The following is a 19,865-nucleotide window of genomic DNA, read 5'->3' on the forward strand; positions in this document are numbered from 1 at the left end:
GAATTCTTACTGAAGAAATACATAACGTCTAAGATAATGAAAAAAATATAAGTCTGAGAAACTTCTGGTGATGACAAGAGACGACATTAAATTGATGGTCGGTCTTCTGACAGGTCATTACTTCGTCAAATATCACCTCAAGACAATAAGCATAGCAAAGGATGACAACACCAGACTCAGCGAGCAAGCAGTTGAAACAACAGAATATGCTGCTCGTTTAATTAAAAGGGTAAAACTCCAGAAGAATGGCCTCCTTCGAGAAGACTCTACGTATTTTGGAGGCAGGACAATGAGAGGTAGTGTCTTGTACAAAATATCTTTAAGGGTGCAGACTGGATGGAAAGCTGAAACGGCTCCCCAAACAATCTACAAAAAATGTACATGAACGCATCTATGAAATACCATTCAACATTCTTATTATGATAATTCATTATTCGACCTCCCCTTTACGTGCAATATCTTTCTTGAAGTTATTGTGGTGACTTAAATAATTTTCCATTGGAATAATTTGCAGCCGAATCTGTTGTTATTGCCCAAAACTAAAACAAGCAAAAATGTCGTCGGACTTTCGGAGACTTCACCAGAAACTGGATATTTTTAATAACCTACCCTGTATAGTATCTAATGATTCTTTGATGACAAACTATGACTGAACAAAATGTTTGGATAAATTAAATCATTTCTCATTAGTACTTCGAACAAATTTAAATCCCGAGAAACATTACAAAATCCATAATCAAAAAACTTAGTTATGTCAAGTGGACCCAAGTGAATCTCCTTTAACTCGAAATAGAGGCACTCAAATAACTGTGTAATAAAAACTTCCCATTTCTATTTATCAAACCAATTTCGATAGGTTTTCCTTCGGTTTAAAAGATACGTTATATATGGATATCAGATTACCCTTTCATTTGAGTGTCTACTTCCATCGATTTATAAACAATTCGATTAGAGCGTGCTTCGAAATTGGATGACTCAATTATTGCTTATTCTGCGTTGTTTGAATTATCAAAACCTTTTGGCATTTGCCTCTGGTATTCGCAAAGTGATTCAAACTAATTTATGAACTCAGCAAAAAGCCGTTTTGATTGTTACGACATCCGATTCCGCAAAGATAAAATATCCATGAATTTCAATCAATAGAATTTTATAATGTTAATTATCGTATTTGTTTTTTTTTATTGAGTGAAGTATGTAAGGAAATTAGCGATTTTTATTATTTTTATCACAATTTCAGTTAATATGAAAGGGATTTGAAGTGATATATTGCATTGGAAGAATCACTATTTCTAAACCCATGGAAGATCAGTTTCCACATTTCATTAGTACCTCACAATAATGTAGTGATTTAACGACACGAATCTCAGTGAGTTTAACCAAATTTGGCGAAAATACAATAAAATCGTGAAAGAGTGTCTAATCACTCTTGTCTACCACAATATGTATCAAGTTTTGTATGGACCCACATGCAGAAGTTTGCAACTATTTTTTTGGGCCTTAATCAATTAACTTAGTGTCTCACTATTTTGAAACAGAAATGAATAAGTTCCAATCGAAGTTGTTTTATTCCTTCTCGAAATATTCGCGCTTAAGATCTATACAGTTTTTCACGCGCCCAAAACTTTTCTGCAAACTCATAAACTGATATCGTAGAAATATGGGTTTCCAATAGCTTTTTTAGGTGATGAAAATGGCTGTCCGATCGTCTTTTGTTTGACAGTGGGAACAAACTCGGTTGTTTGATATGCTCTATGGGAGTTAAATACAAAGTCGATTGTATTGCAGTCTGTAATATCCCAAGAGATACCTCTACATGGCTGTAAGTCACATACCGATCTCCCTTAATGATGTTGCCCACAGGATTAATGTTTCTCGGAATTACATTCGATTTTGGCTGTCTTCTCGATATCCGTCATTAATGGACGCAGGAATATCCCTTCCATATAATGAAATTGATAATTTATTATTTTACTTCAATAGTTTCGATCTCTATACACAATTTAGTATAGAAAAGCTTTTTACTGGAAAATCGTTAACTTTTCTTGATACTAAATTTATAAGAAACGAAGATAATGAAATTTTAATTGTCTGGTATAGGAAATCTATGTGGTAAAATATGTCCCGACTTCCAGGCTTTCACCTTTTCTTCTGGCTTCACTTACACCGATCACGTCCCATTTGATATTTTCCAGTTCTGTCTCTAGTTCGGTAAGTCTTTCATCTGACAGTCGAGATCTGGTGTTGAAGGTAGCAATATTTAGTGTTAGTAGTGTTATAGAAGGTTTCAGCGAGCGTTTGCCTCCCCCAGATTCAGTGAGGGTTAGGTTAGGGTGTGGGATTTATTACCTACTTGGAGACCCAATCCAATTATTTTAAATTGCAAATTACACAGCGTTAAATGGAAAGGTCTATGCTCGGCATCACAAATACTGAGACAAAAATGGCGGTAGGCAGGACATGCTGCAAGGATACAAGATAACCGATGGACAAAAAGAATTCTAGACTGGAAACCGAGAACAGACAGACGAAATCCAGGAAGATCCCCTACGAGATGGACTGACGATATTAAAAGAATACGGACAAATTGGGTAGCAACCGCTCAGAGCAGAGAAAACTGGAAGCATTTGGAGAAGGCCTATGTCCAGCAGTGGACGAGATAAGGCTGAATGATATTCATTCATATCACTCACATAATACTAAAATTAATTTAATCAAACAGATGAAAAATAGTGTCCTCAAAATTTCTGATCCAATTTTTCATAAAAAAAACATTAAAATACTTTTTTATGAAAACTTATATCCTCCCCCCTTGTATAATACATTTGACACTGACATAAACATTGAATCATCATTTTCAAACGTCATTTCTAACATTTCTATTCCATGTATTTATACACCTTTACCATATATAAAATCAGTTACTCCTAAACATCAACCAATAAATTGCCTAACATAGTATTTCAAATACCTCGTTTAAATTGTGACAAAAAGTACATTAGTCAATCGAAAAGGTCACTGATCAGTCGTATAACTTCACACAAGAGTAATAGCAGATTATATCCTGATATATGTTCATTAGCGATTCATGTCTATCATGAAGGACATAATATGAATTATGAATCTGTCAAAGTTTTGACAACTGAGAAAAACCACAAAAAACGTCTATTTTTCGAAACAACATATAACTGATTTAAATAATTTATGCATACCTTTTAGGATTTCAAAAAACAAATTCTGTAAAAATTCAACTCCATTAACAACCAACTAAGCTCACTTAACCTATAAATTTCAACTTCACTTATAACGACCTAAAAACCTATAAAATTACACTACAACTTATCCTTATCTAACCTATAAAAATTCAACGTCATGCATAATCTAACCAATTAAAACGAATAAATTTCCTATAGTAACCAGAATCAATATTTCTATCAACGTCACTTCGAATATTGAATTTTGACTCCTATGAATTTGAAATTTTTTCAAGAATTTATACAACTTAAAGCCACCACAAATCTCAATTAATTATTGTAAGTGAAATTTTATTATTGTTATACATTTATACTTATTTATTATATTGTATTCGACCATAATTTCAGTCCCAGACGATGAATACATGAGTATTTGAAAGCTCGGAAAATATATTAAAGTTAGTCCACTTTGGTGTTTCATTGCCACGAACCCAATAACAACAACAAATTTTGGAATGTTCTTCCTATCATCAGGGAAACTAAAATATGAAAAAAATTTTTCCTTTGTCAACTTTCCACTCATATTGTAGTTTCCCTGATGATGCGAAGAATACTTCCCGAAAGCTTGGATTTTAGTTTAATGAAGAGTACAAAAATTCCAAATTTGTTCTAACTAGTCAGCAAAGACCTTGGTATATAAATTTCATTAATTTCTTATTTTTTTGACTTATTATATATGTTTATGTTTTTGAATGAAGATAAAAATCAGATAAAAATGCGGCACTGGCCCCTCCCACGCGGCTTTTCTTTTGTAGTACGTAATGGTGCTTCTCATTTGGTCCAATAATCCGTTTAGCCCTTAATATTCACGTGATGATCATCCACTGATCATTGTTTTGGTTCACTATTTTTCTTCGATAAATAGACTTAAGTAATGTTATGAAGTTACTAACGATATCATCTATTCTACTAGTCCCTTGACATGGTATGTTCAAATGGATTTTACAAATATTATTATATAAAATAGATGTACCCGTAACGCATCATTATTCGTTTTTTATTCGAAAATTAGGTGGAAGTTATGAGAGTGCCAGACCTGCCTTGTGCGTGGCGTCCTATAACAAGGGACGCCGTGCGTGATAAGTAGGATTTATAAACTCTCATGCTCACGTCCACGCTGACGCTCTTGTTGGCGTTACGTTCGACCTTACGTTGACTAGCCGTTGAAACGCGAACGCTGGCGTTTGTGTTTATGAATCACATTTCGTAATCTGTTTAAGTTGAACGCGAACGAGGGCGCCAACCTTTACAGATGAAAACGTCAGCGATCAGGAAAAACTCATTTTGGAAGACCGACACTGTACGCGATATTGTTAAAGAATTGTGCATCAGCTTAGGTACTATTGATCAAATAATTAATGAACGGCTCGGTTAACGCAAAATTGGTGCCAAAACTTCAGAAATTCACACGCTGGAAAGTTTACACGCGTCTCATGCTTCTAAAGTGGTAGCTTAAACACTGGACCATATTTCAAAAGAAGGGCTGTTATATCATAGGGGAACGTTGGTGTTTTATCTCAATCTTTCAGAAGGTACCTACATAGCTAATTAACTAATTCTCTTAGGAGTATACGTCTGCTTACTATTATTGTTAATAATTTCAGATTGAGAAGAAGAAATCATCTTCTAGCTATTCTTTATATTGTGTACGATGTACGATCTATCCCACATCCAACATCTTGTTCCATTAAAATCCATAATTACCTGTAACTTTTTCTATCATGTTGACCGTCTGGAGATACTGGGCTTACTGAAGTTTCATCTGTTGGAAACATTATCTTTAGTATTTCTGATGGTCGATTATTTTCTACTAATACACTTTCTTTTTTTCAATACATATTGTAGGAGAAAACTTTCACCAAATTGACTCGTAAGTTTTGCATCTTATCGCTAAGTTGAAGTTCTTACCCATTAATCTTTAATTGAATGTTATCAGAATAGTTAAGTACTTATTTATAGAGATTATTCGTGCGAAAGAATAAACAATAACCAAATAATACTTTTATCAAAAAATCGTCCATTCTATTAACGAAGAAGTGACTGAAAAGTAAGGGAATATTTTGGTACATTTTTCAAAAATAGTTTCAATTTCATGCATCTCTTTCATATGATTATATTCGTAACTGCTTTTTTTAATGAGGTATTATTGAGTAATACACATAATTACTAGTAGAAGTTGCTGTTATGTTATCTAACTATGTTACAATCATACTTTCAAATCGGAGTTCCATTTGATCAAGTCAAGAAGTAGATAATTTGAGGTTCCAATATCAAGTGTTATCCCAAAGGAGTTTCCCTCATTTTTATTCCGATAAATCCGAATATAACTTTCTATTCATTCGGCGTTTCTTATTATTTTTCATCGAATATTTTCCACGGATCTTTTTCTACTACTGTTTTCTGTACTTGCTTTTTTTTCTATTCAGTACGATCAATAAATATACCGACTTACACAACATTGATAGGTTGGTTGTTTGTTATAAATTCTCAATGTTCCAAGTATTTCCCCAGCGTTACATAATAAAGTTGGTTTGAAAATTGAATTCGATTGTTTGTTTTCTCCGCAATTTATTTTTTGTAGGGTCACTTTTCCAATAATTTCAAGTGATGGTTTTCCATTTATTAATTTTACATTAAAATACGTCTTGAAAATCATTGAACCTCTTTGATTAAATAAAAAAACATAAAATTTTAATGTTTATTTATAAAAATATACAAAGAAACACATCAGAATTCAAAAAAGAATTATTATATTATATCACGTCCAAAGCAATACGTAATATTTCAATCTGTTCATTGGTAGAAACTGTACGGGTAAGGTGAGTAATATTCTGGCGTGTTCCAAAATCCATAACTATGAGGAACGGAATACGTGTAACGTCTAACTGGGGTTGTGTAATAAGCAGCGACACCTGGAAGATATAAATCGAATTATAATAAATCTAAATAGCATGAAACAAACATGACATGAACATCGTGGATCTAAAGACGCTTCCCTCCTTGTGTTGTCAAATGTGTAGTATTCGCTAAAAGTCTGCTCGTCATTATGAGAACAAAAACGCAAATCATCTCTCTTCTCTGAACCATAACCGTTCTGTTTCTTGGGATGAAACCACGTCATATAAAATCAGAACGGAATAAAAGTCGCTGTAAGGCACTCGAATGGATGCTTAAGAATGTTGCTCAGAAAGTATGATCATAAAAGATAAATATGAAGTTTTTGATTGGAAACTGTCACTTGAATGAACACAAAAACATCGATGTTTCAAATTCTGTGCCCATAATTTCTTCATTCACGAAGAGTTGTAGTATTTTTATCCAGATTATTCCGGCTATTGTTTGATAGTTTTGATAAGTTTTAGTGATAAAGCATTTTGCTTAAAATAAGTATGTGTCAAAAATTATAACCAATAAAAATGATCCTTAATTTTCTATATAACCTATTCCGAAATAATATTTAGACAAAATACTTTGCATACTCATGGATAATTTGCCTAATGAACTATTTATGTTTACAGTGATTAGTTTGTAACTAAAAAACCTTCTTTAGTTTGATCAAAACTAAAGAGAGAAACCTTCAATAAACAATTTTATACTAAACTGAAACTGAAGTTTTTTCGTTTGGTTGGTCAGGCAGAAAAGCTGGATAGTCTCATCTGTTACCATCTTTAACAAATTCATTAGTTTCCTATTAAACAACGTACAGCTTAAGTTTTCGATAGGAATTACAGTGCATGCTGTTCAATATCGGGAACTGAGTATTAATATACGTGCTCAATGCTCAAATGGTTCACTATAAGATTTTTATTAGCAACGGGATTGGTAAAAAACTTTGTCTACTTATATATGTTCAACGCAACTTCTTTGCAAGCTAGGCTCAACTTGTTTAGCATAACTTTATCTTTTTTAAAATTATTGGTAGTTCGTCGACGAAGCGATTATGGCCAAGATAATCACAATGATAAGATTCTTCTGTTGGTGCGTTTGAATATTCCAATAGTTTCCTATTTTATTTAATTCAAATAATCTAGAGAGTAATGGTAAGAGTTTATTATGTAAGAAATCTTTATATTTCTTTTTGATAGCTTGGAATGCTGAATCATGTTCAATACTTACTGTAAGGTAAAGGAGGGGCTTGTACGACATGCGAAGTTTGAGTAATTCTAGTTTCTGGAATGACAGTATGAATTTGTGAGACGTGAGAAACTGGTCCAGCTGATAAATGAGAAACTACCGAAGCTGTAGGAACGTTTGTTACTTTGGTAACAGCGGAATTTTTAGCTTCTACAATTGGCGATGCCGTAACACTAGATATTTCAACAACAGGAGAGACATTTGATACTACTGGAGTGGGAGCAGCTATTTTAGTTTCTACAGCTGGTACTAATACGTGGGTTTGTACTTGTGGGTTTTTTCTTACTACAGCATTAAAACCATGGATATCATCAGCTGTATAATCAACAATCCGGCGGGTGCCGTCAGGTTCGTTCAGTGAATATTGACCTGGAAAATAAGATCATCATATAATTGTTATATTATAGTGGAAATGACATTTTAGAGTTCTAGTAAATAAAGCATCACAGAAGTATTCAGTTTTTTTTATTTGTTAACAGTTTCTATATACCAATTAGGTAATTTGAGAAGACAACTAATGTACGTTAAAACGGTGGCCGTGGGGAAAACAATCGACTCTCTTGTATGTACCAGTGTTAGCTTTTCTTGGTTTTCTTCGGTAGTAAGAGTAGTTTTGTATTGTTTGATGATGTTAAGAGGACTCCATAATTACTTTTTAGAGGACTCCATAGTTACTTTTTAGATCTCTTTCAGTGGAACTGATACAGCTGAAGCTGAGTATTTTTGCTGTTTTGCAGCATGTAAGTTTCCACTCGATTTAAAACACTTGGTTTTTCTAAACATCAATTTCCATTAGTGCGTTCAAGTTTTTCAAACATGAGCGAATACTTCTTGAGTTTGTAAAGTGATAACCCAGTGGCAGCTGAAAGATACAACGACAAACACAAATCTTGAGCTTGCTTTCAGACTATATTCACTACTCAATAAGCACAACACTGCATAGTCGAAAAAAAAACCAACAAAGCCACATTTCCAGGAAGAAATTTCGCACTTCTTTAAGTAGTAACTCTTTAAAAAAACATTTAGCACAAAAATGGGAATAATAAGGTCTTGAATCCAACAAATAACCGCATAAACCATACAGAAACTCACAGCCAAAGTATTTGTTTACTCCTCGGCAACTATTGTTCAAACGAAATCAGTTGATTTTGACAATTCTTTAGATTGCTTTATGGGATAATTAACGGCAGCATTATAATTTTATATATTAATTTATTATTCTATATATTTTTGTCGTTGTTGTCGTGTTTTGATAGTTGAAATTTTAGGCAGTCGGCTCATCTACATCTCTGGAAATAGTGTGCTTTCAATTATGATTCGGTTCTAAATAAATAACTCTTCAGCATTTTGAATAGTCTTATTAAACATATGTCTTTTTTGCCGTTTAGTATTAGCAACTCAATGTGTCGGATGATTTTTTTCGATCGTGGGCAGTGTTCGAAAAAAAATATGGTTATATTCTATTCAACTAGCTAGTTTCCTTTAATAATCTGTTATCTCTAAAAAATTAACCACGCATGCTGAAGGTCCTTTATTTCCCCTTCAAGTCAATTCAAAAGCAGCATTGTGAAAAAACTTTGTTTTTAACTTTATTCAAGGAATTTTTCTGCTCAGTGCTGTGCATTTTGAGCAGCTATTCAGATGTAAACTCTATGTCAGAGAAAAGATTGAATTTGCAAATGTACTTATCCAAAAAATATTCTCGCATCTGCTTTTCAGGGGAATTTCATGAAATTTTCAGAACACTTTTGAGCTCTTAAGTAAAAAATAAGTTCCAGCTCTTCGGCATGAATAATTTTCCACATAGAAATTTGTAAATTGACTTCATTCACTCGTCATGCTTTTCTTAGTATGCGCAGATGATAACTGCAGAATTTTCTGCTGAAAATGTTCTTTATTTTCTTAATTGAAAGTAGTATTTTGGTTACGCCACAGAAAAGACAACTTTGACACACCTTTTAAGTTTTAAGGGTTCCAATTAGGTACCCTTGCATTTGAAAGACTATATCAATCAAAATTTCTGCTGCTATTCATTGGAGAAAGAAATGAAACAACGTTAAATATTATTGTTCTTAAATTGATCAAATTTAAACACAACCTAGTGGGTTAAAATTAATCCGGAATATTTAGCAAAATTCTCTCGTCTACCATTATGACAAAGTCCTAAATATTCATGAGATCGAAATATTTCCGGAAATAATTCAACACTTAGCCGTATTACTAGTTATTACATATTTTTTCGCGAATGTTTCATCATTTGTTCAGAATTTAATTCAATTTTGCCGTTAATAACAAAATTATATTACAGTCGAAAGTTTGTAAATTAAGTTTCCATTCACAAAAAATAGTTTTGCTCTTTTTCAGAAATGTAATTTGACGTACTGTGCATTATAACGACTTCAGCTCGTTCTGTAGCCTAATCAAAATGCAAATAGTTTGTGAATCGTCAATAAAATTCGCATAAAAATGATGAAATTGACAAAAAAATAACTACAACACTCGTTAGAAATCTATTACCGTTTTAATTAACAAACTTAAATTCTTGTCAACCCATAAAGTCTTATGAATATTTAAATAACGTTTTGGTTTTAATCTATTTATTACACTTCTGATTGCTACACTTTGACACGTCATTTATTTATTGGTATTACTTCCTAGTAATATTTCTTTGTAAATTAATTTTCCTTTTACCATAATTGATGTTCATCATTAGCTGAAGGTTAATTCACGTTTTTAGGTCATTCAATGAATCATACAATTTCCAAATTCTAGATTATTTGTACAAAGGCGCAGGGAAGTGTGATTAGGGAGTTGATTTCCCATTGGTTCACGCTTTCTTTACCACGTTTAGTGGATTTTTGGTCCTCGTCAAAAAGCCATCGAACGCGCAAAAACTGTATAGACACAACATTTATGTACAAGTCACTTTCGAGCACTGTTGTTTTCCTCGTTTGTTTTGTTTATTCCAAAATATGTTTAGAACAAATTCCAATGGGACTAGTTTCGTGTAACGAGACTTCAAAGAATACTAAAATTATTGGAAACATTGTTCTATTAGGATGAATACCATCTTCGTTTCCTCCATTTTCATCAAATTTGTTTTTTACTCATAACATATACATAACACTGCGAATGTGGAACCAAGTAAACTTTTACATGATGCTAAACCAAGATAGCTGTAATCTGATTTTAAGTTTATCAGTTATTCTAGGTACTTGAAAAAATATGATTATGATCATAATTTTACATTTAGAAAATAATAGTTATTTATGCAACAAGTGAGTAAAGTAATACACTGCAAAACAGTAATATGAAAAGTAAAATTGTGAGCTTTATTAATCTGGTATTTGAATTGGCAACAATTAACGAGTTTAAAAAAATAACATCGTCTAAAATTGTATCAGTACTTATTGGATTGTTGGTATGATCGTAGGATCGATTTACAATTTTTTTGAAGTCGAACTAGTTGTTCCCTTTAAAATTTTCATTGCGGGATTCATTTTGTTTTTTATTGAGTCGTCTACGTAACCCTCCGCAACTGTGTTGGATTTTCACCCGCCGTGTTTCTTTAGTTAAATTATATCACCACCGGAATCCACTAATAGAGACGCCGAAGATCGTCAAAATGTATGCCAAATATAGTTTTTTGGATTAGTTAATTCAAATATGTTGCGATAAGTGAGGGGATTTTTGAAAAGGTATTGATACCTACAACTTGGGTTTTGCATTTTCCATATATATACCTACTGTGAAAAGAAATGATCTGTTTTGACATTTGTGGGCCATTGGTTTTCATTTTTATAAACGTTTATCAAGTTTAATTTATAAATAACAGAAAATCGACGTTGAACATGAGTTTTTGTATCAGGTACTATGTTAATTAAAACATTTTCGGTATTATTGATCATTACACCGAATATTAAAGCAACCTGAAAGATGTTACAAATAATATTGAAATTTTTTGCTGTCATACTTATGCATGAGGTAATGATCTTCTGGAGCTTGCAACAGAAACTTATTAATTTCTTCACGGGCAAATATTTTAGATTTTTTGGGTTTATATGCAATGAGTATTTACTGATGTCTACGTCGTTATTTACCATTAGGGTGCCTTTCAGTTTTGAATAAGTCGACCAAAGTGTTGAAGACTTCCTCATTTTGGATTTAGTTTCAAAGTAAGCTAGCAATGAAGCTGTTTATGGCTTTTTTAGCACGCCACTCCATAAAAAAATTTTATTCCTTTAAATACTGTTCCCTGGATTTCTCAGGGAGAAAATTCATATTTGCTGCAGTTTTGTCGATTCAACATCTTCTAGCATGCAGTTTAAATTTTCTTCACTATTACTCTCCATCACTAATACTAATACTACACTATTTTTAATTACAAAAAACGGATTTTCTTGAACGAATATCAAGAAATAAAAGTGTGACGGTTTATCTAGAACCGAATTGAAATGAAAAAGTAAGCGTTTACAGCCCACTATTTTGATAAAATAATTCCATAATTGCGTTAAAAAATTACACATTACGGCACTTTTTTAACGCAAAAGCATGAAAAAATGAACCGTTACGGTACTGTTTTCACGCTTTTGACCGATTCTGAAATAACATTCTTCATAAATGCAAATGAATGAAAAAAAACGTGAATATATAAACGGACGTAGAAAAAAGTATTTTATATACTATAAAAAAAGTTAAAAAGAAAATTTATTTGACATTTTGAATTAATATTTAAATAATAAACTGTTAACTTATTTGTTAATAAAAATTTGATATGAGCTTTAAGTTCATCATCTCAACCTTTTAACATATTTTTAATAACATGTTATTCTGATTGACTACCATGGTAATTCACCTCAAATGTTGGACGTTGTGTTTGTATCAAAGAAAATAATTAAACAGTGTTAAATCTGGACTCTTGACTAGCCAAAGAGTGTTTCAATACTAATTTTCCGTTAAATACATCTCACAAATATTGTATTTCTGCAAAATATATTTCCAATCTTTTAATTGTAGCGTGAATGCTAGCCCAACCATCTAATTCACCCTTAAGAACGCAATTTAAGAACATGTTTTCATATGCTAGAGACTTGTAAAGTATAGTTTTTTTTATGTTATCACAAAAATAAATTGTTGGTTGAGGAGTGGAGATGAGAAAGTATCTATATCTTCCATTTAAAAGATCAAAATGATTCATTACATTTATTCTTTCTGTATGAAAATACGAAAAGAGTTTATCGACAGCGAACTTTTTCGTTTAATATATTCAAGCTTCTGCTATATTTCTAATAATTGTCAAAATTTGACACAAATCTGACAGAGACTAGTTTTATTATTCATATAAAGAAAACGGTTCTTGTTGTTGAAGTTAATTAAATATTCGGAAAAAAATTTGAGAAACCAAAGAAAAGTTACGTAAATATTTATATCAGAAGATTATTTTGTGGCGGCTTGAAAAATTGGAAAGTTGATAGTCTTTTATTCTATATATCTACTGTAGAATATGTTGTTTTTTTTATTAAAAAGTGACTTTTCCGTTGAACCGACCTCGTACTGCCAAAATCGGGAAAGAAATGAGGCAAAACTGGGAATCAGTCGATGGTACATGAAACGTTTATAATAACTTTTTTTTAACTAGGAACGATACAGTCATTTACATATGTTTCAATGAATGAGTCGAGTTATGAACTAATTTCTTGAAAGATCTCAACAAACCTCATTGATTAACAACCCCATTTTCCTACTATTGCTTTAAATAATTTTCTCTATAAGTATAACACATGATTTTTAATATATAGATAGATAGATAGTTAAAAAAATATTTGTTCCGCACTAGTTTACCTTTGATCACTGAATACGGTAACTCGGTTATGGAAACGCAGTCAGGTAGTGTGATCGTGAGTTTTGCCGACGTACTTTCCATTTGTTTTATATGATTTCCACTAACGGTTCCAGAAATTCCAATTCAAGAGGAAAGTCTAATTTACAATCGTCCATTAACATTTAATCCACTTTAAAAGAAAAGACGTCTATCATCATACCTCTGCATGAATCATAATATTTCAATCAACAACTTGTAATACTGCGGTTTCAAGGAAACACCTCTCGCATACCTTACCAACAGAAGTAAGCTTGTGAATGTCTTCTTGCAAGCCCCAAGGCTCAGTACTAGGTCCAATTTTGTTTCTTCTGTTTATAAACGACATCGCCTATGTAGACATCAGTGGTAAAATATGTTTATTTGCAAATGACACTATTTTCTTTTGGGGTAACCATGATCTCACGGCACTTCATAGGACCATATCTAGTGTAGTAATCATCTTTAAATCAAGGTGCGATTTTAATCATCTCTGTCTCAACGTTTCAAAGACTATCGTTTTATCATGCTGCCTTTTTTATTAAATAACACCACCATTGACGTCGTTGAATCTGTAAAACTCCTAGAGCTTGTTGTGGACAATTCTTTGAAATACAAGTTACACATTGTCGCCTTACTTCAAAAATAAAGTTCCTTCTGCTTTGCGCTGAGATCAGTTTCCCACAAACAGAGCTCATCCACCTGGGGTATGTATGGTGTGACTAAATTTGTCATTTGTAAGTACGCTTTTCCAATTTCAGAAAGATTGTTATGGTTATCCACTTAGGAACGCGGAGTCACTACCTTACCTACCTACTCCACGTTCAGAATTAGTTAAGGGCTCAATATTTTACAATGCAAAAAATGCACAATCACTTCCTAATTGAAATCACATCGATATCATCTTTTCCCGCATTCCGCAATAATTTGAGGGCAGATTTAATGGAAAGTAGCTTCTACTCAATAAACGACTTCTATGCTAATAATAATATTTAATTATGGGCATGCCGCATACTAATTTTTGCTATGGACTCATATACGACAGATACTAATTAGTACCTATTACTATACTACTAGATAAAATTCTTTCATATATGACTAAAAATAGCTTTTATTGGGATAATTGGCTTTTCGACGAAGCTATTTTACATTGGAAACCTCGTTTTATTCGAACGAAAATTTGCCATGAAATTTGTAACTTAATTATAAATACTATTATAGAATAACATGAATGCAAAATAGTTTGTTGCATATGAAAGTTAAGTAAATAAATTGAATCAGAAACGAAAAAGTATACGAAGTGTGCTCATTAAAAGTTAGTGAGAATTTAATTAGGAAATTCTATCGATACTGACCGTACAAACGAATAACTACTCAATGAAGTGTGATACAAATTTAAAAATAATAATAGGAAGTCTTGATTTAGAATTGTGACTAGTTATTGCTCATTGAAAACTTGTTCAAAACAACGCCGAAGTCCCGGAATATATCGATATTTGAATGAATTAATTTACCTTTCACAACCCCTCCAATTTTTGTTTCAACTTGACTTTTGCTATCACCTGTGTAAGGATCATCAACACTATATCCAAAAGTGTATTGATGATCGTTGTCTACTACGGCTTGTCCTGCTGGAATGAGAACTCCAGCGTTAACTACTGCCAAGAAAGCAATAAATACGATAACCTGAAAAAACAACACTTCAATCAGTATTAGGAAATATTTTCACGTAGACTAATTACTGTATTGTCCCTTATATGACTATTTTTAAAAATATGTTTCAGGATAATGCTTGATTAGCTCTTTCTTCTTATCGAAGAATCATATTTCACAGTCTTTTAATATAACTAAATTGAGATTCCCAAATGCTTTGAATGATACAATAATATCAATTATTTACTATGACGCTTTCTCCAATAATTCTTCTAAGCGCACCAATGCGAAATTGTGAATTGATATTACTCAAATATTACGGAATATTCAACTTAGTTAATAATAGCTTTTATTGACTAATAGGAAATTAATGAAAATATTGAGATGAAAATAAATTATGTCAATAAAGTATAGTTGTTTCTAATATTTGATAGAGAAAAATCAATTTCTGCTCTTTGTTTTTGACGTTCATCATAAAATTTATTGGAGACGTTCCAACTACAGTGAAATAATATTTATTAAAGCTTCATGAATCATTTTGCGGAAATATTTTCAATCAAATGTTATTTAATAAAAGCAATCTTGGGTATTTAATAAAATCCAACGTGATAAAAACGATAAACAATAAAAAACGAGAACAATCTAAAAACAATTTTTTATATTTTTCACATTTTTTAACATAAAAAAAAATTAAATGATAGAAAAAACTAAATTATCGTACATACGTTGAAAATAATTCAAATAGTACTTACTTCGGTTGACATTTTGGATGGTACAGTGGAAGATCTGCACAGAGTGGTCCAGGATGATCTTGAATCAATGTTTATATAGGTCGGCATGGTACCGCGAGCCAAAGATATCTTTGATTCTTAGTATTTTGATTGTGGGGGCAGCTGGAGTAGATCGAATAATAAGTAAGAGTAACTTTTGGTATACAGTGGGTTGAATTTAAAATAGATACTTCGTAGTGTTTCCGTTAATTTAATTTATTACTTCAATGTATTATTTATTTTGTTACCGATGGCAGAATTCATATTTTTTTTCTCTACAATTGAAATCAGTTTCTAATTTGATTCATGCCGATTAAGAAATAAAAATATGATACATTGCGATTAATAGTATGAAAATGTATTCAAAAATCTTTCAATAAAACAAACATAGAAATATTTATTTTATGTTAAAATGAAGAAAAGTAGTTAAAAAATTTTATAGAAAAAATAACTAACATTAAATTTGATTCCTAGACCTTTTTTTAAAAACTTTTTTCACCATAACCCAAATTTTTGTGGGTGTAGTAAATCTTGAAAGCGACAACTAGAAAGGGTCGTTCATTTCTGTATAGCTTACAAAAATTAACCAACGACGAACATTTCTTGTATTATCTGAAAAATAAGTCTTATTTTTGCATCGATTTATAACTGTGAAGCCGAGAAACCTGATTCTCCATTTGAGAAAGACAAAGACTGTTTCCTTGGTCGGAAAAGTGATTACGACAGTTTGTTGGGATAGTCATGATAAGGAAGAGGGTTTTCTTTGAGCTTCATCCATTTTTACAAACCTAAATTCGTTGTATCCCTCAGCAAAGGAAAAATTGTGGCGAATCAGATATTTATTTCATTTTATTTTATTCATAACTTTTGCTGCAAGCAAATAGTAACTATTTATGTCTCAAAATAAAAACGAAAATTAATTTGAACTAAAATATGATACAAAGTTTTCTGTAAAATGTTCTACTTTGTGAATGAATTGAATGAAAGAGCATTTGGACTTCTGTTGTCTAATAATTACTTTTTTAAATTTCACCAAAACTCCTGTTTGCTGTGAACTCATCATCTTAGATGTGCTGAATCATTTCAGTTACAAATAATGTACCTTATATTTCTGTTTATATTGAAAACGATGAAATACTTTCGAGTTTGTTCTAAGATGATGTTCCTTACTCGAACTTTCTCAGGTGGTATAGAATGAAAAAAGTTGGAGAAAACTTTATTACATCCATCAATTTCGCATACCCCGAAAAGAAAACGAAAGCAACAAACTATTTAACATTGTGGAGTGAATCTCTATGATAAAATCGAGTTTTTTTATTGAAAATGTAGCTAATCAAATTAAATATTTCCAAGTGATAGCATTGAGAGAAAAAAAATGATGATAGACTGAAAAAATCAAAAACCCTTACATTTGGACTAATACCTACGTTTTAAAATAAAGCATCAAATGTAAAATGATAAAATTATTCTGTTAATATAAGTTATTGTTCAAATTTTTAATTACTAAAATTTATGTATTCCATATTGACCATTTCAATAAATCCGTTACATTATGTCATTCTCTTATTATTCATTGAAGATGTTGTCTGAAATAATCAAATTCTTAATGCATTGCATACCTTGTTAATATAAATACGAGAAAATTCACTTCTTGATTGCTAAGATAGTATGTAGGAAGGAAGTCTACAACAAAAGTTGAGCAATTGATCAATGTATGATCCAAAAAAACTCAATACTGGAATGATTATCCTGATTTCAAACTACAGCGAAACATACATTTCATTTTATGTGCCGACCACTAATGGTGATGACATTGACTGCTTAACTAGTACTGAATCTACTAAATGAACTACTGAACCTCACAATAATGGAACTACTGATTTTTTGCTGACACAGTCAGGAAATAAAAAAGCTCGTAGGATGGAAGTCAATAACCACTGCAGGTTACATCAATTAATTATTAACAATATGTTTAATGCTGCAAGAATTATCTCGACTGCAAACTACAGCGAAACATCCACTTCATTTTAGGTGCTGATTTTATTGGCAACCAAGGTAGTTAGAAATCTACGAAATTGCGAGATATTAATATAAAATTTTCTTTATAATTTATAACAAAGCCTTACAATGGAAACTAATTTCTTCATTATTATTAAAATAATCGATTAATCAGATTTATGCGATATTTTAGCATATCACATCGTATACAGTTGAATATAATAATTTAATCACTGTAGCCAAATTGTTTTGAATATCTCACGATTTTGTAAAACACTGTTGTTCCGCCTGTGCCCGAACAAAATAAGCTTCTATTGTATTATCCTCTGATTTGACGCTTTTCTGAAAATGTTGATTATATCGGGAAAGTTGTTTTCGATGTGGGTGTAGCGTGTGCTAACAGTGATTTAATACCAATAATAAATCCATTTTCCGAACGCTGATTAAAGCTCTTTAGTGGAAAAATAAACATGAGCCTGAAAAACTTACCCGACTTATAGTTGTAGGTTATACATACGACAAAATTTAGGTGATTACTCGTATGAAATTAAGATGGGCCTTTCCTATAACAAAATTTCCTTAGCCCACCTCTTCCTTACATATCATCCTCAAAAGGTGCTAACTAAAATTGTTTCTCGCAAAGGACTAACTACGGGAATTTTTTCTATATTCCTGTTACATTACATGGGAGTGAAATAACCAGCCCTCACTTTATTTCACATCAAAACTTTTGTTCAAGATGAAGTTCCATAAAATAAAATTATTATTAAGATCCTTGTTTTATTTAAAAATATTTTTTAGTCTTAATTTTTTCCCAAAATCAATAGCTGCACGTAAAACATAAATAGCAAAATTTATAATTTTTTTGATAAATTGAATGGAAAACAGTGAAGATGTAAAATGTAATACGATTCATAATATGAACCAACTATGGGTATCGTGTAGACTAATGATTTTAGGTAACCGCATAAAGAGAAATCACAATGATTTAACTGTGGAGATCGAGCAGGCCAATGCTTGGGCCTCCTCGACTAATCCAACGTTTGAAATTGCTTCTAAATATTGCTTAGCAGTACGACTGAAGTGTACTGGATCTTTATGGTGAATGAACCACACGTTTTGTCTAATAATGAGTGCGATATCGTTAAGTAATTTAGGGAGATAATTTTCGAAAAAACTGGTGTGAGAAATTCCATTTAATTGCTGAAACAGAAAATGGGGCCCAATTAAGTTATCTCCTACAATACCAATCCCTACGTTCATTGAAGAAACATTTTAAAAATGATGCTCTATAATCGTATGAGGATTCCCGTCAGCTCATACGTGATTATTGTGGAAATTTATGATAGATACTCTTGAAAAATGTGTAAAAGAGGTTCAACTCTTTGAATGTGGTAAGAATATAACTGCTGCTATTTCAAAAATCCACACAGATGAATAGCTGATATTTAGGGTGCTGGCAATTTTTCTAGTGCTAGTTTCCGGTTGTGCACGAATTGTGCACAAAAATTACAGAATTTCAAGCTTGTAGCCCATTTTAATTTCGTACTAGCAATCACTTCCTGAATTTTTTCATATGAATTTAGAAACACCCATATATGTATGATGAGACGTTGCTGAATAATTAGAATTAGAACTAGAGATATCTCGATTCTTCGCAATTTGGGAGTGAATACTATTTTTCAAGCTAGAGCTATTGTCCACGGTCCGATCCGAACTCGGATGACGGACAGTTACATTCGATGCTGGGAGTGCGAAACGAACTCATGATTTCTGACCAGTTATAAACATTGTGCAGCTAAAACAAACATCATGTCTCCTCAAGTAGAAAAATGATATTTTCGGCATTGTTTTTATATATACGAAGACGTAGAAGAACAAAACAGTGGTGGATACATCCTCGTCCAATAGAAAAGATAATATTGTATGATAAATTGCGACAGGACGATTAAGTTTCATTTATCCACTTTCGTATGTGTCCACATTCACTTATAATTTTTTGACGAGTCGCTCAAGAAATACAATTGGACGTCAAGACACGAACATGAGGATGTGCATTCCACCAATTGAAATGTTGAGGTATTTATAGTTTTCACTAAAAACACTGTTAACACTACCACTACACTACAGATACTGAAGGTAAACTGAGTTTACGTTTACCTGAAGACGATATCTTAGTTATCGAAACGCGCACCAGTTTTG

At 31.9% G+C, this 19,865-nt stretch overlaps 2 protein-coding genes across 29 annotated transcripts in view; one reads left to right on the forward strand and one right to left on the reverse strand.

Moving 5' to 3' along the window:
- LOC130899969 (disks large 1 tumor suppressor protein) overlaps window positions 1–19,865 on the forward strand; it is a 1,257,949-nt gene that overhangs the window by 622,889 nt on the left and 615,195 nt on the right. The window lies entirely within an intron of this gene.
- LOC130899979 (pupal cuticle protein Edg-84A-like) lies at window positions 5,938–15,679 on the reverse strand. The gene is made up of 4 exons (XM_057810252.1): window positions 15,648–15,679; window positions 14,757–14,928; window positions 7,368–7,754; window positions 5,938–6,163 (listed from the first exon to the last, which is right to left on the reverse strand). Exons 1-4 carry the CDS (start codon window positions 15,657–15,659, stop codon window positions 6,045–6,047), a joined length of 690 nt encoding a protein of 229 aa, XP_057666235.1. The 5' UTR covers window positions 15,660–15,679; the 3' UTR covers window positions 5,938–6,044.

Source organism: Diorhabda carinulata, chromosome 12, assembly GCF_026250575.1.
Source record: "Diorhabda carinulata isolate Delta chromosome 12, icDioCari1.1, whole genome shotgun sequence".
NCBI classification, from domain to species: Eukaryota; Metazoa; Arthropoda; class Insecta; order Coleoptera; family Chrysomelidae; genus Diorhabda; species Diorhabda carinulata.